Source organism: Petromyzon marinus, chromosome 4 (assembly GCF_048934315.1).
Source record: "Petromyzon marinus isolate PM22_M1 ecotype Great Lakes invasive population chromosome 4, UKy_Petmar_22M1.pri1.0, whole genome shotgun sequence".
NCBI lineage: Eukaryota > Metazoa > Chordata > Hyperoartia > Petromyzontiformes > Petromyzontidae > Petromyzon > Petromyzon marinus.
Window position 1 is genome coordinate 16,377,405 of NC_133670.1, and position 24,253 is coordinate 16,401,657.

General features: G+C 40.7%; 3 protein-coding genes across 4 annotated transcripts in view; 1 reads left to right on the forward strand and 2 right to left on the reverse strand.

Moving 5' to 3' along the window:
- On the reverse strand, positions 1–9,622 carry LOC116938604 (E3 ubiquitin-protein ligase DTX3L-like). 2 transcript variants are annotated; one of them, XM_076058569.1, is made up of 7 exons: positions 9,495–9,622; positions 6,988–7,217; positions 6,186–6,247; positions 3,634–3,688; positions 2,312–3,270; positions 1,948–2,165; positions 1–1,433 (listed from the first exon to the last, which is right to left on the reverse strand). In XM_076058569.1, exons 2-7 carry the CDS (start codon positions 7,202–7,204, stop codon positions 1,364–1,366), a joined length of 1,581 nt encoding a protein of 526 aa, XP_075914684.1. In that variant the 5' UTR covers positions 7,205–7,217; positions 9,495–9,622; the 3' UTR covers positions 1–1,363. The 2 variants fall into 2 exon arrangements, with proteins under 2 accessions (XP_075914684.1, XP_075914676.1); XM_076058561.1 differs by having other exon boundaries at positions 2,312–3,688.
- LOC116938598 (prostaglandin E synthase 3-like) overlaps positions 1–24,253 on the reverse strand; it is a 175,319-nt gene that overhangs the window by 42,235 nt on the left and 108,831 nt on the right. The window lies entirely within an intron of this gene.
- The window catches only part of LOC116938602 (protein mono-ADP-ribosyltransferase PARP14-like), a 26,893-nt gene continuing 11,651 nt past the window's right edge, over positions 9,012–24,253 (forward strand). The window contains exons 1-17 of the mRNA XM_032945932.2: positions 9,012–9,653; positions 9,968–10,169; positions 12,574–12,680; positions 13,899–13,932; positions 14,120–14,293; positions 14,601–14,849; positions 15,479–15,715; positions 16,054–18,314; positions 18,525–18,974; positions 20,008–20,041; positions 20,952–21,107; positions 21,753–21,815; positions 21,967–22,143; positions 22,629–22,801; positions 23,063–23,108; positions 23,250–23,366; positions 24,042–24,104. Coding sequence (XP_032801823.2) covers positions 9,438–9,653; positions 9,968–10,169; positions 12,574–12,680; positions 13,899–13,932; positions 14,120–14,293; positions 14,601–14,849; positions 15,479–15,715; positions 16,054–18,314; positions 18,525–18,974; positions 20,008–20,041; positions 20,952–21,107; positions 21,753–21,815; positions 21,967–22,143; positions 22,629–22,801; positions 23,063–23,108; positions 23,250–23,366; positions 24,042–24,104 — 4,759 coding nt within the window. The 5' untranslated portion in view covers positions 9,012–9,437. The remainder of the gene's footprint in view (positions 9,654–9,967; positions 10,170–12,573; positions 12,681–13,898; positions 13,933–14,119; positions 14,294–14,600; positions 14,850–15,478; positions 15,716–16,053; positions 18,315–18,524; positions 18,975–20,007; positions 20,042–20,951; positions 21,108–21,752; positions 21,816–21,966; positions 22,144–22,628; positions 22,802–23,062; positions 23,109–23,249; positions 23,367–24,041; positions 24,105–24,253) is intronic.

The window sequence follows — 24,253 nt, forward strand, 5'->3', positions numbered from 1 at the left end:
TCAATTCATTTTGTTTATTCAGCATGCACGTGTCCATGATTCTAATAAAAACACCAGTAATATTACAGTCTAATGCAGTAATAATAGAAGCAACTCAATACCAAGCCTTTGAGCTAAATGTAGTTTTTAAATTAAAACTATTGTCAATGACAGTTTGAAAAAAAATGTAGTACTCTATAGTTAAATTTTCTTGCTGTGGTTTTCACACCTGATGATGATTGCTTGTGTTGCAGTCGAAACGTCGTGAGAATTTTATTGTTTTATATTTTTATTATTTCCCTTCTCCGTGACTTTACCAAAAGAACCAATAATATGAATCCCTGCAGTCACGAAAGCTGTAAATCAAAATTTACTTTATAGTCGTGACATTAATTCATACAACCCCATTGTCATGACTTTCAATTTGACATAATTTGAAAGTTTGTAATATATCCCAAAGAAAAATGTACACACAATAATGTAATCAGACACTCTCTAGAAACCATAATAGAGTGAATAGCAAATGAACATTCTTAAGTATGCCCAGACTGGTCCTAAAGTCCTGTCATGTTACACTGTCCACACAAGGTGCAGTCATTTGAGGTTAGTGAATACAGGATTAAAGCAGCTGCTTACACCTGTTTTAAAATAACAGTTGGGATGCAGAATACAGGACACTGTTGAATCACCGTACTTGTGTGCAATTTAGTAGCAGCTTATTGACCATTGAAAGTTGAATTGCTTCATAATCCAAAAACAAATACGGTAAGTTATTGTAATACATGACAGGAAAAAGTGAACCCATAAGATGATACATCATGTGGTTATAACCAAATTTGTGTGGTTGTAACACATTCAGTATTTCGACAAACTGGATTTGGGTTCAATTACGGGCAGCGACCTGTTATAATACAAGTTTCTAAAGTGTTGTGAGTTAATGGTCTCAGCTTGGTCACCAATGACTGCATGAAAACCCATCATAAAAACATGTATTTCTGACATTGTGAGACATTTCTGACTGAGAATTAAATATTTCACTTTGACTGCCGTGTAATGAACATTTTTAAAGTTGTTTGATATGTATGCATTCGTCGTGCAAATTGAAGGTCACTTGATGAATCAAGTAAGTAGTTCTGTGATGTCAACTTTCGTGGGCTATTCTTCTGTATATTGTGATGCACTCTTCTGTGTGGATTGCCATCTCATCACATAACACCAGCAGCACATTTTTTGTTAGAAAATATACATGTAAGCTTGATAGAATCAGTTTAAACACAAATGCTTGGCGACAATTCTTACATGTTGACATGCATTGTTGACTCTTGAATGTCTTAATGGAATCACTTTGGAGTTTTCGAGATAAGAATCTCGCATTTTTCGAAATTCAAAAAATGCCCTTGGCTTTCAGCTCCTCCTGTACACGCTTCAGGTAATCAGGATCTGGATATCCATAGCTGAAATGGCAACAAACAGTAAACACACTTCAATATCAACATGTGTTTAATATAATCTGTTTCATTAATTTGCATGGTATCTATTGTCATATAACATGTTAGCTGAATATCCTTCTAGAGATATAGTAAAATACACTAAACAGTACATTACCATTTGTAATAAATACGTTATTTGCTCCCTATTGCAAAAGTAAAGTCATTAATGGAAAACTACAATGAGAAAAAAATGCATGTAGATGAAGCTCGCAAAACTTTTAAAATATTTATTTGAACAATGCAAACCCAGTATGGTGAAGAGATCCTAGGCTGCTATGTTATAAACGTTGTCCTTGTTATGCATTTTTTCACAAGCATGCCTTTTAAAATAATATTACATTATTGAGCTTCATTACAGCAAAATGTGGCAATGTTGGAGAGAACGTAAATGAATAATACAACTTTAAATAATCATTCCTAATTAAAAGGAAGCAAACACGTTTTAATCAGTACAAAACGAAAACGTATCAGTCCTTGCCTGTTAGCTCCTCCATGTGTGCTAGTTTTATGGTGGATGTCATTCCACGTGACACAGTCCTGCAGCCCGGTGGTTGACGATGTCCCAATAGTGAAGATGAGCCTCTGATGAAATGCCCGCTGGAGGAGGCTGAGTACATGCCTCCCCTCTTGCGAATCAGGTAAATATGCTTTCCTTGTTGTTCCATGATAAAGCTTCCCAGGACGTGGGTGCTCTGGCTACATGGCAAAATAAGCGAAAATAAGACAAGCGATATAACAAATGTCGTTTATTCACAAAACTGTAACATTATTAGTACATGAGTTGTCTTTGCACCTAATTCAAGTGCACTTAATATACATAACTATTTATATCAAGTACTTACCCCCTGTCTGCCATTTGGGATGTCATAGTCTATTGCAATGGTTCCATACTTCTCATATCCTGGCAAAGAAGTTTTGTAGTAAGTCGTTACCTTCATTGAGGCATCCTTTGGTTGATCACCTTCTAGTTTGCCATAAACTGTCTGGCAAATTGGACATACTGACTTTAACTTCATTGACTGATCAATGCATTCCTTGCAGAAAGAGTGCTTACATTTTTCCAGGGATGTTTTACATGTGAAATCATCCATACATATTGGGCATTTGTCTTTATTGTTTTCTTGGTTTGGTTTTGCAGTGGGGATCGTGCCAGAATTCATGGTCACGTGAGCATTAGGTTTATTTCTTTTTGATGAGGATCCATGACTAAAACCATATAATGTTTCATACAGCAGATCCCGTGCTTTCTCAACCTGGTCTACATCTCCTGCAACCTTTGCTACATATCCTACAATAGTCACTTCGGTCAGGCTTTCATCCTTTTGGAAGAGCATTTCTGGATATGATTTTTTCGCAGTCGAAATGGCATCATCAAGTTGTCTTTCAGGCAAGTCTTTCGTGATCTTAAATATGCTGTGTCGAATGTTTTTATTTTTGCTTTGAAAAAAATTTGTAAAAGCTTCCATAGCGTCATTAAACAAAAATGTGTTCTTGTCATTTGGATGCAACATTATATGCACTGTACTAATTTGACCAGGCATTCGTTTGACACTTATGTTAAAGTTATGTCTTTTTTTCAGCTGCTCTAATTCATCTTTAAATATTTCCATAACAAATTCAGAGTTAATTTTTGAAGCTTGTAAAAGTTCAGTGTTTGACTGTCTTGAGTCTTTAACATAGCCAGGCGTTTGATGTATCTTCGAAAATGATGCTGTGTCTTCATTGCTCATGCTACTTTTTGTTTGACTTTGCAAATCTTTGAAAAGTTCATCTTGAGCCCAATCAACCTCTTTGTAGTTGCCTGTAAAAATAATATGAGGTGGTGATTTCCTTATCACAACACTGGTGAAATGCTGTTCGGTTTTACTGAATAATTTATCCAACACAACTGGATCCATTGCACTTGCTTCATCTGGAATCAGTGTTTTCAACTGCTGGACATTTGTAGCGACATATTGGTACAAATCAACCATGTGCTCAACTGCTTCAGCCGTTGGCTGCTCAATTCCATACCCGTTAATCTCAAGAAATGTCTTTTGTTGATCAATACTCTTTGTTGTCTTTATCGTAAATTGGTACTTGCGTTTCAGATGATCAAGATCTCTGTTATAAACTTTAGAAAGGTATTTAAATATATATTCATCCACTTCCAGTGTGTTATGACCTGATGCTGACTTGGCTTGGTGGCCTGCGTTTTCCAGATTACTTTGTGAATGTTTCTGAAAAAGAGAATCACGTTCAAAAACAACAAAAGTTGGTGTTATTCAGCTTGAATATATATCCTTGCGTGTCACCAGCCAGTGTGACCACATGATGGTTTTAAAACATTCCTGTCAACTCCTTCCTAGAGAACATTACTTTCCTGCTTGATAATTCTGCACAGCTGCCAGAGGCTGTGACCAAAAAAATATGCTTCAAATATAAGTATCAAAAATGTCCATTTATGAAAGAATTATGAAATACAATGTTCAACACGAAATGCTGTAGCATTCAATACACATTGATTTGAAGCTTTCGTGACTGCAGGAAATCATACTTATTGGTTCTTTCGGTAAAGTCACGTAGATAGAAAAATAACTAATAGATCACGACATTTCGACCGCAACACAAGCCATCGTCTTCAGGTGAAACAATACAGCAGGCGGACTGCTGAGGCAGGAGGAAATGTAGCAAGAGAGCTACTGCTACTACTAGTTAAAAAAACTTGTTCCCTCTGTAAATTTCACCCCCACCCTCTCGCCCGTTACATTTACTTGCAAATTCCATCCCTAGCCCCGCCAACTTACCCTTGGGTTGTACCCACCACAAACCCATATAACCTCTGGTTGCAGCAGCTCTCTCGCTACATTTCCTCCTGCCTCAGCAGTCCGCCTGCTGTATTGTTTCACCTGAAGACGGTGGCTTGTGTTGCGATCGAAACGTCGTGATCTATTAGTTAGTTTTCTATCTACGTGACTTTACCGAAAGAACCAAAGAGTGTTTTAATACGTAGTTATCATTATACTGGATAAACAGGGCAGTGAGGGCTGACTATAGCGGGTTGCAGTGCCCAGGACAAATACCATTGTGTGGGCCCCCGATGCCTTCAAACTGAACCTGAAGCATTACACCTGGCACTGTGATATCGATTGAAGCACCCCCCCCCCCCCCACAAGGGCGGAAGGGCGGGGTCTCGGGCAGTCGCTCTGACTCTCCGTACTATGGGAACGGCTCTGTGTACAAATACTCTTCTTTATTGTGCTAATAAGACAATTGGATTTCACAAAAAGTGTGAATCAACAAAGCAAATATTTACAACATTAAAGGACTTTGTTGGAAGTGTTTATTGCAACTGAGGGCCATTGCCTGGTACAATACCTTATTCTTATCATGTGGTATTCATGATCGTGGTTAGGTTTTATTTTATTTGAACAAAGTATATCAAGCTTAAAGATTATAAATAGCACATCTCTGGGTGACACCACCCAACCCGAGCCAACAGCAGGCAGGCTTACAAATGGTAACTAATTAGTTTAACACATAGGCTTTCGCGACCAATATTATTCATAATAAAGGTTTTTGGGTTAGATGGCGTTATTTATAGATGTGTTCTAACCCTCCACCACCCGACACGGCCAATCAGCAAAAATGTGTCACGTTGACAAAAGACAAATAGTTCACTACTTTAGCCCACCGGTGTGTTGAAGAGTGAATCCACAACATTTACAGTTTGAGTACGACGTTTCGCTGGTAATTACAACCAGCCTCATCAGGCGATATCTAGAATTGGCTATTCAGGTGCACCTGAATGAGTTAAATTATGACGTCACCCTGCTGCTCTATTTAAGACCGGGAGCAAGTGAGGGCTTTACCATTCTGGCGAATTGCCTGATGATGCTGGATGTAATTACCAGCGAAACGTCGTTCTCAAACTGTAAATGTGGATTCACTCTTCAACACACCGGTGGGCTAAAGTAGTGAACTATTTGTCTTTTGTCAACGTGACACTTTTTTGCTGATTGGCCGTGTCGGGTGGTGGAGGGTTATGACACATTTATAAATAATGCGATCTAACCCAAAAACCTCTATTATGAAATGGTAACTAATATTGATTCTAGGCCTAAATCATGTTCATCCTGTATCCTAAATTAGGACCAGCCTTGATGCTGAACTGCTGAGGAATATGTACTTTTGCGAATCCCATATTTAACTGAACTTACGTATTCGTTTTACAGGTTTAAATTTAATGTACTATATTTGGTCAAAGTCTAAATTAAAAGTCTCTTTCTGATCAAATTACCACTGGGCTGCACTCAATTCTATCGGTGGCCCAGAGCCAGTAGGGAAATTTGGAATGCCTATGAGAGAACACGTCTTACAAATGTTGGCTGCTTGTGACTTGATGCTCATATTATCGATCTTCGTGAGTGATAGACGTAACCCCTGACCGGGATATGAGCTTGTGATTTTTTGTAAGTTAATCACTCTGCCAGAGCTGGACAATAAAAACATTTTTCTCATTAAACGTATCCACTTCACTTTAGCACATGCCCAATTTGAACAATTGAATGTACCCCGGCCAAAATATTGCATGGTCTACAATTAACATTGTAAAACAGACTGTAGACCACATTAAAACTGTACTACATTACAACACTAAAAAGTGTGGAGATATATTGGTATCAGTGATATCTTCAATATTGTATCAAATTTTGTCAGTTCCGCACGATAAAGTACCTGTTTATTTTCACTGTATTTTCTTGTCGGATATTTGTTGCTGTCTATAAAGACATCCACATCTGAAAGAAAAAAATATTTGTAAGTGCTGCATTCCATTTTCAATCGTTCATATTTTAAAAGTCAATAATCGTATGCAAGCTACATCTCAAAATATATCCTTTGCATTAAGTTGTAATTGCACACAAGCAGAGGTGTTAATCCACCAGTTTTAACATGCTAATATCTAAATCAATATCCAGGAGAGGACAAAAGTTTAAAACCAATTATGATGACAGTTGTATACAGTGCTGTACTGAGTTACCGTACTTTACGTTATATACATATTCTTAAGCACGTAACTTAATCCTATATTGTATTACACTGAAACTATTTATTGTCTCCCACTTATCCATGAATTATATTTATTTGCGACCCTGCCAATGGATACGAGTTCTATCAGCGTTTTACCATTGATAAGCTGTATCCTGTGCAGCCCGTTTATCCTACCCACCCCGTGCGTGTTAGGGATTATCTGACCATACTTCACCAGGCTGGCCACTGTGGGTTGGTGAAAATGGGGAGCCTAGACGCCGGGGCATTGTAGAGTACAACAATTATTTTTTTCTGCACTGCCCTCTGCTGAAAACATAACCCTGTAGCAACCTATAACAGCTGTTTGTGCGTGGTGATTGCCCATTCAAGCTATAGGTGTGACTTAGCTTCCAAGATCTGACTTAGATCGGGCGCACTCTGGGTGATTTGGTCAGGCGGTGTCACTAATGCATTGAGTGGAAGGCTCATCCTCCTTACTGTAATTTACCTTTGGCTCTGGCAAAGGCAATGAGAGCCTCATCTGCATTGTCGTTGTAGGGGTAAATAACTCCACAACAAACATTCCTTTCATGCTCATCCTCAAGCCGTCGTCTTATTTCATAGTTCCTGAGATGAGCTGATGTCATAAGTTTCACGGAGCTGATTATCACAGCATTCTGCAGCCCCAACTCGGCAGTCCAAGACTCATTCCCTCCAGTTGCCATGGCACACCGCCGCCTGCCAGCGCACAAAAACACGTGCGGACGCAATTTTAGCGACGTTTAAGTCACGTTACAAAAGGCGATCCCATTGATTTTCCGTTTCGCTCATGAAATCTATTTGACATTTCGGTTAATGTAGCGATATTTCGGTGAACGTAATGGCTACATTAACTCCCCTCTGGTCTTCGCACCTGATAGGATCACGCTGATGGCATCAACTTTACTCAATTTAAGACCGAAACTGAAGGACTTCTTTACAATTCTGGATAATCGTCTGATGAGGCTGGTTGTAAATGTTGTGGGTTTGCTCTCCAACACACTCGGTGTGCTGAAGTAGTAACCGATTGGCACGTTTGGTTTACGTGACAAACCTTACTAATTGGCAGTGTCGGGTTGTGGCGGGTTTAACGACACGTTTATATTTAGGCGATCTCACCCAACAAAAACCTTTTATGTAATGTAGCGACGTCTTGCGGTCACACTAGGGCTCACGCCGTAGGGGAACTCCATTTCAAATCAAACATAAAATCCCACCAGTGGTGCTGCACTTTGTCATGATTTACAATACGACTACAGCCCTTCCCCAATCCACTGCTGAATGAAGACCTCCGACCCGAGGTCACGTTGCTCGCGGGGGGAGGGGATGATTGACCATACTTCACCACGTTGGTCACACGGTGCGGGTTGGTCAATAGGGGCAGGGAGGGAACTGGTGTTGGCCTGGGTCACTGCGCAGTGGAGTCCAAACAAAGACAAATATCCCCCGTATAGCCTGCAACAAACTATTGGGGCAAGTGCTGTGATCGAACACCTATGAAGAGTCTGGCGCGGCACACGAGCGGGGGGGGGGTGGTGGCCAACAACCACGCCCGGCCGCCTTTGTCTCCCACCGCAGTGGCGATGTTTACACACCGCAACGGGTACTCGTTTGCGGCTGAGTCGACCTAGGGGTGGCCCACGGCCGACTCGGTTCAGAAACAAAAAGAGAGTACAATTTTGACTTGATTCGAAGCTTTCGTGACTGCAGGAATTACTCTTTGTTTTTTTCGGTAAAGTCACGTATAAATAAGAAATAATAAAATAACATAAAGCTTTCGTGACTGCAGGGATTCATATTCTTGGTTCCTTCGGTAAAGTCACCACGTAGAAGGGAAACAATAAAAGAAAATAAAAAATATAAAACAATACAATTCTCACGACGTTTCGACTGCAACACAAGCAATCATCATCAGGTGTGAAAACCACAACAAGAAAATTTGAAAATAAAGGGGAGAGAGTCGCCCGGTGTTTGTCCCCGTGGAGCGCCTTCACCGCTCGCAGCCTTCAAACAATCCGCCAGATGTCGCCAGGAAGGACGTGGAAGGTCGTTCAATTGGGAACAGCAAACTGATGAAGAGGGGGGGGGGGGGTGCAGGAATCATCATTTGTTTTAACCTACGTGACTTTACGTAGGTTAAAAAGAGTATGGATCATTGCAGTCACGAAAACTTCAAATCTAGAATTGGAGGAGTGGGGGGGGGGGGAGGAATCTCGCATCACCTCCTCGTCGCTAGGGGTCCAGTGACAAAATCAATCGAAAGGTTGACGAACAATGGGGGCCAGTGAAATGTTGACGAAACTAATTGTCAACGAAAACTTTTTGTTGTTGTTGTTGTTGCGCAACCACCGCCCAATCCGATAATTGTAACGCGGTTTTTGTTTTCACTAACAAGTCCATGACCTCGGCTAGAGGTTTGCCGTACGTCGACGTTAATCGATGTTGACTGGATGCATCTAAAGGGGATGGCAGTACTACAACAACAATAACTACAACAACAACAATAACTACAACAATAACTACAACAATAACAACAACAGGGTGCGTGGCGTGCAGCAAAACAACATACGCACGACTCGGGACTGTGACACAACGAAACCGCGACCAGCGTGGCGAGAAAGACATTGAACGCGACCCGTGTCCCCAATGCAACACAACACCAACCATCAATAACAACACACAAAGACACAGACACACACACAAAGACACACGGACACACACACAAAGACACACGGACACACAAAGACACACGGACACACACAAAGACACACGGACACACACAAAGACACACGCATGTCGCATGTCAAAAGCCATTGCGAATTACGGGCCAACTCTTTCGGTTCCGCATCCTTCATCCGGAGCGCAACGCACACGGCAGACGCCTGAAACCCTTCTCACTCACTCACTGGGCTTTGGTCGATGTGGCTGGCGAGCGGCAAACACAACAAACTCACCCGAGACACGCGTCCCGCTCACCTCGATCTGCCACAACCAGCAGAGGAGGAGGTGGAAGAAGAGGAGGTGGAAGAAGAGGGCTGTGAACCCAGAGAGGAGACGAACACCGCGGGTCAAGCGGCACCGAGGAGGAAGTCGTGCGGCGTTGCGCAAAGAAACCCTCAAGTGACGTGGCCACGGGTAATTTACAGGAAGGGGGGGGGGGCTTGGAACTCTTTGGGCAGACACAGAGGCAAGGGGTGTTTGTGTGTGTTTGTGTGTGTGGTGGTGGGGGTGTCTTGTCCCAGTGCTGTGCCTCGCCAATTCTGTGAGTGTCAGCAGTCGTGCGTTACTTGACGAGGCAGCCGTGTGTCACGGGCAGCCGTGTCCGTCGCCCGACCCCCGCGTCGTTCTCTCGTTCTTTGCTCGTTGACTGCTTCGTTTCCCCAAGTGCGGCTTCGTCTCCCCAAGTGCGGCTTCGTTCCTCGTCGGTCCCTGCGATGTGTCGGATTTAGTTGATCCGAGTCGTCGCGGACATGGAAGTTTCGGAGGACCTCGCGTGCGTAATCGAGGGCATTCCAGGCCCTGGCCCCCTTAACGGCGATGTGAAGAGAAGCCTCGCCAACTACTTTGAAATCAAGAGGAAATCTGGCGGAGGGGATTGCACCGTCGAGGAGAAAGATGGAACCGTCGTGGTGAGGTTCAACAGCGGAACAGGTAAGGCAAGAAGAAGGTGGTGATGTCCAAAGCGCACCGTGTGGTGATGTCCAAAGCGCAGTAAACATCTGGGCCACCGTGTGGTGATGTCCAAAGCGCAGTTAACAACTGGGCCACCGTGTGGTGATGTCCAAAGCGCAGTAAACATCTGGGCCACCGTGTGGTGATGTCCAAAGCGCAGTTAACATCTGGGCCACCGTGTGGTGATGTCCAAAGCGCAGTTAACATCTGGGCCACCGTGTGCTGATGTCCAAAGCGCAGTTAACATCTGGGCCACCGTGTGGTGATGTCCAAAGCGCAGTTAACATCTGGGCCACCGTGTGGTGATGTCCAAAGCGCAGTTAACATCTGGGCCACCGTGTGGTGATGTCCAAAGGGCAGTTAACATCTGGGCCACCGTGTGGTGATGTCCAAAGCGCAGTTAACATCTGGGCCACCGTGTGGTGCTGCCGCCGCAAGGTGGCCCAGATGTTAACCTCCTCGCCCGGTATGCAGGAGGTCATTGGGTTCGATCTCGACTTTGACGCCTGCTTGCTGTGTATTTGGAGTTCGCGTGTCTCTCTCTCTCTCCCCTGTGGATTTTTCCTCCGGGTGTTTCCCCTCCACATTTAGAAACACGGCGTTTGGAGTATTTGGCTGCGTTTACATTTCCACGCGACGATAAAGCCACTTCGTTGAGCTATCATTTGTGATAGCCAGGTCGCTTCTGAAAAAGAGCGTTATAGGTCAGTGGGCCTTAACCTGGTAAAAGATATATTTTTAAACATTGTAGTTTAGTTTCATCGGTTAGTTTAGTGTGATAAGATCACGCCTCTACGTACCAGCGCTTTGGAGGGGATAGGTCGGTGGATCACACGTAGACAAGCCCCGCCGGCAGTACTGTGGGTTCGTGAACGCATCTGTGCGGAAATTATGTAAAAGCGTTATCCCCTCTTGTTCTTAATGGGTTGTCTCCGGGTAACTCCGGTTTCTTCCCACACGAGGCAAAACCACTGACAATGGCCAAATGAATAATGGGTAAAACCTTTCTTCTTTGAGCTGAATCTCTAAACCGCTTTTTCATGAGTCAATCCACACTCTTTGGTTCTATTCGGTAAAGTCACGTAGGTAAAAAATAAAACAACAAAAATGAAGGCCACTTGTGTTGTGGCCGAAACGTCGTGATTTTTGTTTTATTTTTTACCTACGTGACTTTACCGAATAGAACCAAAGAGTATGGATCCTTGCAGTCACGAAAGCTTCAAATCTAGAATAGTCAATCCATGTTGTGTTGGATGAATGAATACATTGTGTGTGTATGTATGTACACACACAATGTATATATACACGCACACATCTCAAAAGTGCTGTAACACCGACCTGAACGTCAACAAGTTCGTGTATTTTTCATGATGTACGTGTGTCCTGATGAGCTCTCGACCAAAATGTCAGGGATTTCCAGTGATATACTTCCTGTTTCTGCTGCGTTGTTTCATCGCCCTGAGTGTGATATCTGAAGTCGAAATACACGGTGTTTTTATATATTTGGTTGTACTGTACGACATATTTAGGGGATTTCCGACCGTGGTGACCAAGCAGGTTTTTTGGTGTCTCTGTCGAGTTGATCAATGCGCCCTCTGGCGGTGGCAGTCCTCTAATGCTGCGGGGTTGATAACTGAGAGTGTTTATCTCTCTCTGCTTTCCCAAAACGACTACCAAAATATACTCCACCAGTCAAAAGTGTCTCCCTGGTCCAATGAGCACTGGAGTGATGTTCATCTCTGTTTGCAGCCGTGAGACAGTGTATGCATGTCGCACTTCGTTCGCACCGTACTTAGCCAACCGTTCTCATTCGAAGGTGCGAAGTCAGGAACAACCCAAACACAACAGTGCGGGAATTCCCATTTCAGTGTCCCAAATTCCAGGATGCAAATGCCTCCTCACACGAATAAAAATTGTGCAACCTCATCGAAACGAGATCACAGTGGAAACGTTGAGTTCACTCCTAGACGTCGTGCTGCCTTCAGCTTTTAAAGTAAAAGATTGTGCTAATTTTTGGGCAATCGATGCACCATCTGTTAGTTTGCAGTGCTGTCGGTATCATCCGTGTTATTTCATTATCTAACATCTTTTTACATCAAATACTGTATTACTGTATATCAGTTGTTTCTTAATAAAATTGTATCGGTCCTTAGGGAAGACGACAGGAAACCACCTGAACTATCTATCCTTCCAAAGTTAGGGCTCATGAACCATGTTATTGGAGTGTGATATGAGATCCATATTGGCGCATGGGATCAGGATGGGGATGGAGGAGCTTGAGCCAGTGATCATTCCTTCGGGTAAGAACTTGAAATTAATATAAAGTCATGGTCCACACGGTTTGCTACACCTGTGTGTCTTGGTCTGTATTTTTGTTTTTCAGTGCGAGACCGTGTTCTGCAACGGAACACGCACACTATCGAGCTGCCCGGGTTTGGCACGACGCATTTGAAACTCCAGCCCTTTTGTAAAGTGCCACCAGTCCCTCCAGTGAGCTGCACACTTCAACCACATATGTCATATTGACTGACAATCCAGAGTGAGATGGACAGCTGTAACATTGCATTTCGTTTGTAGCAGTGGAATTAATTTATCTATTTTCAAGTGGAGACTAAATGTGATCGAAATGCGAGATGGCCAGAAGTTGGCATTACAGGAGAGAACATGGGCTCTTGAATCCATCTTGGGAAGACCTTTGAGTGTTACTCCACTGTACTTATGATTTATTTCTGGATAAATCTGGTTTCCTCTCACAAGCAAAACAATCATAAATGAAATGGGCAAATATATCAAAACAAGATCCTCCTGGTAAAGTGAGGTTTTTCTGAGTAAATACAAATTATATCATTACTTGGTTGATACCCTGGTCTTTATTATGCCAATGCAATGCACCATGTGTATATAAATTCTTACACATACATATGTATTTTAAAACTATACAGGTACAAGGAAAACACATCATACATATGCATGCTTGAAAACAACAATGCAATGATGCATTTTACCTGATATGGCATATGGATCACAACACATTTCCATTAACTTAAAAATGATAAGTTTGCAAACAATGGAAAGTATTCACAGAAGCACGGAGAGGTGTAATATTAAAATTACACATGTATTAGAGAAACACAAAAGTTAGAGGCATCACGTTTCTCTTCATGCATCAGTGGACAGATAGACAGAAAGTTAGAGTGCTTATGGAAAGCTAAACTCAAGCATCAAACATAACATACTAATGTGCCTAAAGAAAGTTTTAGTTCTTTGTGTACTACCCACTATTGATAACAGATCAGAGTAAATGATCATCGTCAATGAAAATGGATCAAAATCTGAAAAAGTTTACAACAAAGCATGGAAAGACGATGCATGCTTGGAATTACAATACGGTATATAAAGGGATACGCATGGATTAGAAAACATGTGCAGTTCGAAGTCATAATTCAAAATATGCAATTTAAATTGAATGGGCTTGGGCAGGGAAACATCGCAAGAGGAGATGATCGCCATGATGAAGAATGACAATGGCAGCCAAGGAAGGAAAAAACATCAAGGAGGGTATCCGGGGAGATGCTGAGATGAAATCAGCTGACACTGAGGGGTTTATTACATTCAGGATCATGAGAGATGGTGGCGATTTGAGGCTTCAATCCAGCAGTCGATACACTATGGCTGTTGACTGATGTAAAATTTGTTTTATCTCAACAGAAATCAGAGTCAAGTTCAACAACAGATGCAAATGGTTTGTGTACATTATTACATAAATACAGTTGCAGTATTGTACTCTATTATTTTAAGTTTGCTTTTCCAGTGTCCACGTCCTTTAAACAAATATATATTACATTTACATGTCTTCATGATCATGTGCTATAATGTGCTATACAGTGTCTTGAAATGCAGTTTGATTTTGATTTTTGCTTATATTGTAGAAATAACACGTGAAGATCTTGATTCATCTACATTTGTAGAAGGGGTAGTTGTGTGTGGTGCTGACGAGTTTGGAGATGAATACCTGAAGCTATACGCAGAGAATGTCACAAAGGAGCCAGTTGATGTCTACCCCCTAACCAAAACCAAACTATGGCTGGACTGCAGCCAGGAAGGTAAGCACTGTTCGCCATCATGACCCTGGTGTGTCTACAACCAGACTTTCGTAGAGGAAATGCCTAATTTTACATACAGAATATCTCCGATGCAGCTTATGTGTGATTGTTTTGTATATGTTTGTTACATTATTGCTAATGGCATATTAAAACAATAATCTAAGAATCCGATGAAAGAAAACAACGTCTTACATTCTAACCAATTAGAGGTTACATTATTTATTCAATAAACCCTTTGTAATACCTATTTTCTTGGGTTATTAATTTACTCTTTTCAATGTTTGCAACATTACGTTTTTATCAACAGCTGTACAGAAGATGCAAGCAGTTAAAGAGCATGCCATTGGAAATAAAAGGTTGCAGATCTCTGTCTACTCATCTGCGGAGATAGATGCGATTATTGACAAGCGGCGGCTGATTCTGACAGGATTTCCAACAACCATCCAAATGGAAATGATCAACTTATATGTGGCATCCATCACTGATGCTGAAGTCTGTGATATAGAATACCTGAAGGGTGGCGAAGTAGCTGTAGTGACCTTCATAAACCCAATAGGTAAGCTGAGTTTCCCAAAAAATTACTGATTTTTAATCATTGTTCTCATCATAATTAGCAGGACTGAAAATGTATTATTTTCAAAGTTCACGTCAGTTTCCAAAGTATTACATTTTAAAATATGGGGTTGGAATGGTGGAGCAGTGGTTTGCGCACTGAACGAATAATTGGATGCCTTGAGTTTGGTTCTTGGCCACGGCTAATTGTGGCGAGTGATATCTGAACCGGTCCTGGTTCCCCTTGACCAACTCGCACTTAAGCATGGCCAAACAACCCAAATAAACCCACACATCACAGGGTGACCTTTATGCAGCATTGGATGGATTGACACGAGGCTGTACATTATTTAAACAATTTTTAAAACATGTTTGTGAACTTACACATAAATGTTGTGAATGATGGATTTATGATTTAAAAGGTAGGGTTTAATCTGAGATTTTGAAATCAATGGACATTTACAAAACATAAAAAGTGGATCACTGTAAATAAAAATGTCAATTGAGTCGTACATCTATTATGAATATAAATACTCCTCACTAATGTATGTTAGTTGAACTTATTTCGCACCATACGTAGCCAACCATGCTAATCGGTCGTATTTTCTAATGTATTTCTGTCATGTATGTCAGACTGGAAATCAGCATTGAAGATTTGTGCCAAGAGGCAATTGGTTCAGTACAAAATCACAGCGACAATGCTTGATGCGTCGAACTGTCTGCTGGTGGAGGCTTCGAAAGGGAACCTGTGTGAAGACCTTCTTACTTTGTATTTTGAGAACTCGGCCAAGAGTGGCGGCGGCCCCCTCTCCGATGTTCATTTGGAAGACAACAAAGCAGCTGCTTACCTCTCATTCTTAGAACCAGCAGGTGAGAGCAGAACATTCCAGACGCCTACATTGTGAACTTGATCTTATTACAACAGTGAACTCTATTGCATTCGTTTGGAAATCATTCGACTGCCGATTAAACATATCAGGTTAACTTTGCACAAAGCTCTTTGTAAGGTGTATTCTAAATCTTATATGTTTTATATTACCTTTTACTGGATCATGGGCCGCATTTTATTTAAATCACACACATACGCAGACTTGCACAACGTTGAATTTAATTTTAAATAATGTTTTTTTTACTCTGTAAAAAATGCTCTCATATCAACATTATGACGGGAAATGTTAATTATAATAAAACATTGTCTGTTATTGCAGTGGCTCAGAAAGTTGTATCAAGAAAACACAAATTAAATGAAGCAGAACTGAAGGTCTATCCCTACTATCATGCGTTAGCTTCGACTCTTGGAAAACAAATTCGAATAGCAAAGCCTGAACCATTTGACATTGTAGTTGATTCTGAGATTATTCAGTTTATTTCAAAACATAGTTCTTCCATGGATCAGCTGAAAGATATTCTAAAGAAAGCAAACACTTCATTTTCTCTTGGCTCAAATGGTAAAATTACTTTGACATCCAAACTGAACGAATGCGCAGTAAATTTTCAGAGCCTCGCTTCAAAGTGGCAACAAACTGCAAAAATATGTTTTCTAAAATTCTGTGAAATGTATTCGAAGACAGTTTTGCCCTGCTCTAAAGCTGCATGGGAAAGGGTTAAACAAGAAGTCTCAAATCATGATCATGTGCTGGTTGATTATGACTCTCAACAAGCACATATAATTGTTTCTGGAAGAAATCAGGATGTGCAAGATGTTTGCAAACAAATGCAACCCATTGTAAAGAAAGTTCAGGATGACCTCTTAAGGGAGAGTCAGATTATCAGTGATCGCATATCACTAGAAAGTCCAGACAAATATCATTTAATCCAGATGCTGGAAATTGAAGCAGATCTTCGTGCCAAGTTTAAAGAATCAGAATTAACATTTGATGAAAAATCATATTCCTTGACAGTCAAAGGCATGCCACAAGATTGCCAGAAAATTAAGGATGAAATATCCAAACATCTGAAGGGTATATCAAGCAAAGAAGTAAAAATATCTAGTAATATTGTAATGTTTTTGAAAATGTTAGGCCGGGATATTTTAAATACAGATTTATTTTCTAATAAGATTCATGCAAAAATACAATTAAAAAATAACAATTCAATCTCCATAACTGCTTTTGCTAACCAGTTAGGAAAAGCAGAATCCTTTATAGAGAAAACATTTACAGAGGGATCGTTTACCATTCCAGAAGAGTCCATGCATGCAACGCGAGGTAGTGAGTGGACTGATTTGCTCAGTTATCTCGAAGAAAATAAGGTTGATAGCATTTCGCAAGTGTTTATCAACAAAAGCCTAGATGATGCTGGTTTCTGCATGAAAGTAAGTGTTGCAGGTTTTGGCAATGCTGTGGATCAGACATGCCAAGAACTTAATGGCTTCTGTGAAAAACATTTAAGAATTACTGAGCAAATTCCTATAAAGTCAAGAAATATATTAAAATATTTGCAAGAATATGAAAAAATATTTGAAGATCAAACACTGTTGAACAAGAATGTCAAAACGTTGAGTGAAACTTTGCTTGAAGTCAGTGGACACCCTGATGATGTTGACAAAATAAAAAACTTATTTGAAAAAAAATGTTCTGAAATTGTATTAAAGTCAGTTAAATTTAACAAACCAGGTGCAGCCAAGTATATTCGAGAAAACGAAAGTGTTATCAAAAGTATTGCAGAAGCAAACCAGAATTGCATGGTCTTGATTGATGTTGGAGGTGCTGCTGCTTCTCAGCAGGTAGGGATGCAGCTGAAATGCCAGGAGGTTTTATCTGCCAACCTTGCCATCTCGATATACAAAGGAGACATCTTAAAAAGTCAGGTTGATATCATCATTAATGCCGCTGATACAAAAATGTGCTTCAAAAGTGGCTTTGGAAAAGTCCTTTCAGAAGCAGCAGGCCCAGACACATCAAGATCTTGTGCTCAGTACATTCAGGACAATGGAGAACCACAACCTGGTGAAGCTGTAATGTCTGTGCCAGGCAAGCTGCCGTGCAAAAGTGTAGCTCATGTTATTTGTCAACTTTTTGAGAAATGTAATGGAAATGTTGACATGTCCAAGGTTGTTCAGCTGAAGCAAGGGCTCAAAAAGGCCCTGAAGCTGGTGGGAACACGTGGACACCAATCTGCTGCATTGCCAGGCCTCGTGTTTCAGAACAGTGGATATCCGTTAGAAGTTTGCGCCAAAGCACTGATAGATGCTGTTGCTGAATTTGGCCAAGTCAATGATCCTGGCAATTGTCTGACTGATGTCTTATTTATTGATTTGAACGATAATGTAGTCCATGCTCTAGTAAATGCACTTTTGTCAAAGGTAGGCAAAACTCCAATAGCAACTCCACAAACAAGATTAACATTTTCATTGCCAGCTTCTGTTAAAATCCAAAGTTCTACAGCAGTATCAACCTCTCCAACCTGCATGATCACAAAAGAAGGCCTTAATATCTCCTTGGTTGTTGGCAGCATTGAAAATGAAAATGTAAGTATAATAATACATTTGTTAATCTTATTTACGGTATTTTTTATCGAATGCCCAAACGTGATGAATCATTCCTGCTTAATATAACATGTATATTTTGTATGCAAGAAATAAGTTCAGTCAATTAAATAACATTGTTTATTTGTGTGTTCTATTAATTAAAACCTAGTTGTTTAGCTCTCATTTAAATATATATTTTTATTATTACAGTCTGATGTCATCATAAACACAACCTCAGCAAACATGAAGATGGATTCTGGAGGGGTGTCCAGTGCCATTTTCCGTAAGGCCGGCCCAACACTGCAGACTCTCGTTGACACTGCGATCCAGGGCCAGTCGATTAGTTCTGGGAAGATTGTGAAGACGGATGTGACGGGCCTCAATCTCCAATGCCAGGCGTTGTACCACACCACCCTGGGTTCCTGGGACAATGGGAATCATCTAAAAAAATTCATGAAACGTAGCCTGGAGATGGCCCATCGTGATGGGGTTTCTTCCATCTCCTTCCCAGCACTTGGCACAGGAAATCTCAAATACTCGCCCTTGATGGTTTCAAGTTTCATGTTTGAAGAAGTTATCAACTTCAGTCAGAATCACCAGGGCACAACACTGAAGGACATCCGATTTGTGATATTCTCCAAAGACCAGCTCGTCATTTCAGTAAGTCTAGCACTTAGGGCCTTATAAATGGGCAGGTCTGCAAGGACCATGAACAAGCACTGGATGGTTTATTCAAAAGTCGAAAACTAATGGTATTTTTTCTAAAATATGCTAACACACAAGAATGTTGCTTGATGTTAAACATTAAATGACATGAGTAATAATATGATTTTAATACTACCACCGGGACAACAAGAAAATCCCAACATTTTGGCTGATTAGCCTTTGTCAGGAAGTATTGAGGTTATGGAGAATCTTAAATAGTGTTGGCAGGTGATGTTAATACTGGTAGGAACCTCCTGGTTACACCAGCCCATAGGGGATTATTGTGTCCATCCGTCATGCATCAAAAAATGGGAGGAGTGGGGCTGGGTGGTGAGGGGAGGGGCTGGGTGGGGGGTGGGTGGGAGGGGTGGGGCTGGGTGGGGGGGTGGGTGGGAGGGGTGGGGCTGGGTAGGGGGTGGGAGGGGTGGGGCTGGGTGGGGAGGGGCTGGTCACCCCGTGGTTCCCTTATAAAACTCAACGTTGAACCTACTCACGCCGGCTTGTGCCCGTCCTCACAGTCGGGCATATTTGCGGAACACACCACGTGGTGCCGCCGTTGACCCTGGTCATTGACCGAGCAACCCAACGTTCCTACCAGCTCCCTCCGCAGGAATGTGTTTAATGTGTGATGGCAGATTATGGATTCACTGGGGTACAGTGAGTCATCAGCAGTGATAATTCTGAAAACATTAAAAAAATGAATATTTAGGTTGACTAAATGTGATGATTTTTGGATGTTTGTAGGCATTCCATTCAACGAATCTAGCAGTTGGCCAAATGTGACCGAATAAACATTGTAATGAGAGATGAATGCATAGACGTTTAAAATAAAATTGTTCAATCGTGCTCTCAGTTCCAGACTTTTGAAACCCAGTTTAGTGAATATTTTCAACTGTTCTCATCAATCAATATTATGTATGTGATTGAAGTTTAAAGTACATAGTTATATGATGCTAAATATTAATTTGTTGTTTTGGTCTTTCTGTAGGATTTTCAGGCTGAGCTGGCTCAACGACTCTTAGGTACGTGTATCATACTATTAAAAGTAATCCTTGCCTTGAGTTTTGTGCCTGACTGCTGGCTGGGCTCCTCTCCACCCCAACAATAACTCTATTGTTAGTGACTGCAGGCTGTTGATACCGAAAACTACCTGGGTCACTCTCTAAACGGGATTTTCCATGTAACAAATAAATGTTGAATTGACTTGAAATGGAGGGAGAAGTTAGGAAGACGTATAATAGATCGTGATATCCAAGAGGCGGGGGTAACTCATTCATAAGACTGACACGGTTAATTTAAAATTGCTCCAACTTTTCAGTAATCTTTTCGCCAGAATGAATCATCGAGTATATTAAAATACCCTCACAATACATATTGTCTTGGCATTTTATTACATAAAAAAGCGGATTACTTTTAGTGCTCTGAGTACAGGATGCTGAAAAGAGTATATTAAAATCACAGCTGTTTTTATTTTCTGTTCCAGAGTAACTGGCTGTCTGTTAGTTATATTAAAATATGAAATAATACACTTCATCCCTCTGTCAATCCATTATTGGCTGAAGGCCTATCAACTTTGGCCATACTTCACCATGCTGGTCAGTGGAGGTTGGTAAAATGGGGCACAAGGACTGGTTCTAGATATAAATGACCACAAATGTTAGTTTTGGCCAGGAATCAAACTCAGGTCACCTGGTTGAAAGTGCAGTGCACAAACTATAGTGCCACCTCTCCAACCTTATTACAATGTGATCATGGAAATCGAACTATAACGTTCCTGTAGTTAAAATGTTCCTGATATTCTTCAACACATGTAATTGTTTTTCTACTAATGACATTCATGTTTTTCTTTTTACAGTTATTGTGGAATTGTACCAGTTATGTTGTTCAATAATGAGGAAAATAACCTGTGGTTTTGTAATTTGCTTTGTGCAGGCAAGACATCTATTCCACCAACATTAAAGATCACATCAAAAGCAGTGCAGAGGGCGATTGGAAAAATCTCAGTGGAGGTGGTGGATGGAGACATCACCAAAGAGAAAGTTGATGCTATCGTAAACTCCACGAACACATCGTTAGACCTTGATTCAGGTCAGTATAATGAACACATCTGATAACATCTGCAGGACACAAGCTGACAGATGTTTGCTTCTAAATACAACACCCAGCATTTTGGAGAATGGCGGCACCAAAGCAAATTCATCCACTTACAGTTGATGCTGCTCAAGGGCTAAAGAACCTGGACATTAATATATAACATTTGTTGCTCTTCCAAATATCAGTTGATTTGTCTCTGCAACGTGAATAAAGTAAAACAATTTTAGTCATAACAACGAAAATTTAGTAAACACAAATTACATTCTCAAATAAGACACGCTATTCATAATTGGGTTTTGAGTTACGTCAGGTTAGCATAAAGCCAATTTGTGTTGTACGTAACCCTCCGCCTGACACAGACAACCAAGTAAAGTTGTACCATAAACAAAACGTGTCGATTAATATTGTGTTCAGCTAACAGGTATGTTGAAAGAGAATCAACACAAAGCGTGTTAATTTTGATACACCCAGCATCATCGGCCTACCCCCAAAGCAGACACATGTTGAATAGTTGTTGCTGTTTTACCGCTCAATGTTTTGCATTGGCACTACCGTAATTATGGCACGTTACTTACAATTCTATACTGTTTGTGTTCGTACAGCGTGAAAGCATGACGTTTTTGCAATATTCTTTTCCAGGTGTTTCAAAGGCCATCTTGGCAGCTGCTGGACCCACAGTTGCGGTGGAGCTTGCTACCTTTGGTAAAATATCTGTGATTTAAAGAAGAAAAAATTGTAACATGCTATTTTAAACAGTAAATGGAAACATGCTTTGTTCAGCCATATTATTGTTCTTTTTACGCAAATTTATCTTACGACATTTTTCACAAATAAAATTTCATTCTATGCACAGGAGCGCAGCCTGCCGATGGTGTTGTGACCACCTCAGCAGGGAGTCTGAACTGTAAGAAAATTGTGCATATGGTTGGACAAACAGACTTTGCCAAGATGACCAACTCTATACTCAAAGTCCTGGATGAGTGTAGCAAGTTGAATTGCCACTCAGTTTCCTTCCCTGCACTCAGCACAGGTACATTTCCTCTTTTTAGAAATCTTTCTCTGCGTTTGTTCTTTCATTACTGTCTACTCCCTTGTCACCATTTACCATATTTCATTAATTGTTGTTTGCTTTCTCCGTATTCTTTATATAATCTCCATTGCTTTCTACTTGTCTGTGTCAGCTTATCATTTCTCACATAATGCATATGCGTATATATCTTCTTTGGTTCTTTCGGTAAAGTCACGTAGAATGAGAATAAAATAATAAATCGATAAAATAAAATAACACAATAAAATTCTCACGACGTTTCGGCCACAACACAAGCGGCCTTCATCAGGTGAAGGGACGAGACTCATTCTACGTGACTTTACCGAAAGAACCAAAGAAGATGAATCCTTGCAGTCACGAAAGCTATAAATCGAAATTTTATGCGTATATAGTTTCAACGTTTCTGAGTGGTGGATTGTTTTTCTAAATGTTATCATCTGTTTTAATTTTAATTAAACTCTGTGAAGGCAAAGGAGGGATCAAGCCAGGGCCAGTGGCTGATACAATCCTGGAGGCGTTTGAGATGTTTTCCTTGCAAAATCCACAGTCAATTGTGTCTCACATCCGCATCATGGTTCTTCAGCCTGAAATAAAGACTGCCTTTACCCAAGCCTTAATACATTTCCAGCCAGGTGGCAAAGTAAGCAACATTTTACTCGCAATGATACTGATTGCATGGGCAATATTGGAATTTACATTTTTTTAGGGAAATTCACATACAACGTGATCGCATGTTTTTAATGTTTAATGAGTTTGATTTGTTACTCTTGGTCGTGATGTGCACCTCTTAAATGACTTGCACCCCTTAAATAATGTGTCCATTGTAAGGGAACCTAGTACAGTATATATGCATGCTGGGATATGCAATATTGACTTTACATTTCTTGTTGTTTGCTTGCAGCAGGTGCAGCCACCTCAGACATCAAGTATTACAGAAGATTATATCCGTAAGTCAGAATTTGGTTTCCTTGCCGCATTGTTTTTTTTCTGGCATGAAACCATTCCGGGAATGTGTTCTTGATGTTGTAGAACATGTTGAGAGCGAGTGCCGGCTGTGACTCCTCACCCTGCTGTGTATGGGTCTGCAGGGCAATATGGTCTGAAGCTGCATGGTGCCACTGTGGAGGCAGTAAGCGGTGACATCACGAAGGAGACCACAGATGCCATCGTTAACTCCACCACAACCGCTCTTGTCTTTATGTCAGGTATATATGTCATCTTTGTTATGTTTTCTTCTTTCAAATGCGTTCCAACTAAGGTTGAAAGTGTTAATGCATTGGCTGTCTCCATCTTTTTGTCTGCAACCTGGGATTATGGTAACTATTGTAATGATAATCCAATGTAATTGATATTTTAAATTAAGTTGTGTTATAAGGGACGTTTACGATACAAACAAGGCAAATTGATTAAAGGGTTATCCAAAACTTGACGATAAAAATACCAGCGATTGTGGATACAGCCTTTTTAACTAAGCTGATGATATTACATGCAATCTGCACGCTCTCCACCCCATGACAAGGTAATCACGTGATGCTCTGCTACTTGGAAGGGAAAGTGATTATCGATAATTAAATACTCTTGTTTGAAAGCATTACACGATATAATTGTTAGCCTTATTTTAATTAAAACAAATGTATGTTTGTATTAATAGACATGGATATGACCAACATATTTATTATGAAAATAAATACAGCAGTTAACAAATTGACGTGTAACAGTGAACAGACTTATTAACACAGTACTTATCATGAATAGCATCATTAGTATGCAACCACTCTAATAGTGGTAGCTAGTTGGTTTATAAAAGGGAAACTTGGAGACCTGCTTTACATTCGCGGTGTTGAGACGGTGCTTATTGTGCCCGTGATATGTTTACCCAGGTGTTTCTGGAGCAATTCTCAAAGCAGCAGGACAGGTTGTCGTGGATGAATGCACCAAACTAGGTGAGTTCATCCCATTAAATCATGACATAATAGAATTGGCCCTCTTAAGTAATATTTTACATATTGACAAATCCATGTTACAGAATTATGAATGTATGGCATTGTCCAATAATGTGTACATGTACATCCCTTTGTCACTTCACGGATAT

Bases quoted from the DNA above. Each gene is read 5' to 3' on its own strand.
- LOC116938604 (XM_076058561.1), bottom strand. From the start codon at position 7,204: ATGGCAACTGGAGGGAATGAGTCTTGGACTGCCGAGTTGGGGCTGCAG. The intron at 3,689-6,185 runs GTACTTTATCGT...TCTCTTTTTCAG, and splicing joins AATACAGTGAAAATAAACAG to AAACATTCACAAAGTAATCT. The intron at 1,434-1,947 runs GCAAGGACTGAT...TTGCCATTTCAG, and splicing joins ACACATGGAGGAGCTAACAG to CTATGGATATCCAGATCCTG.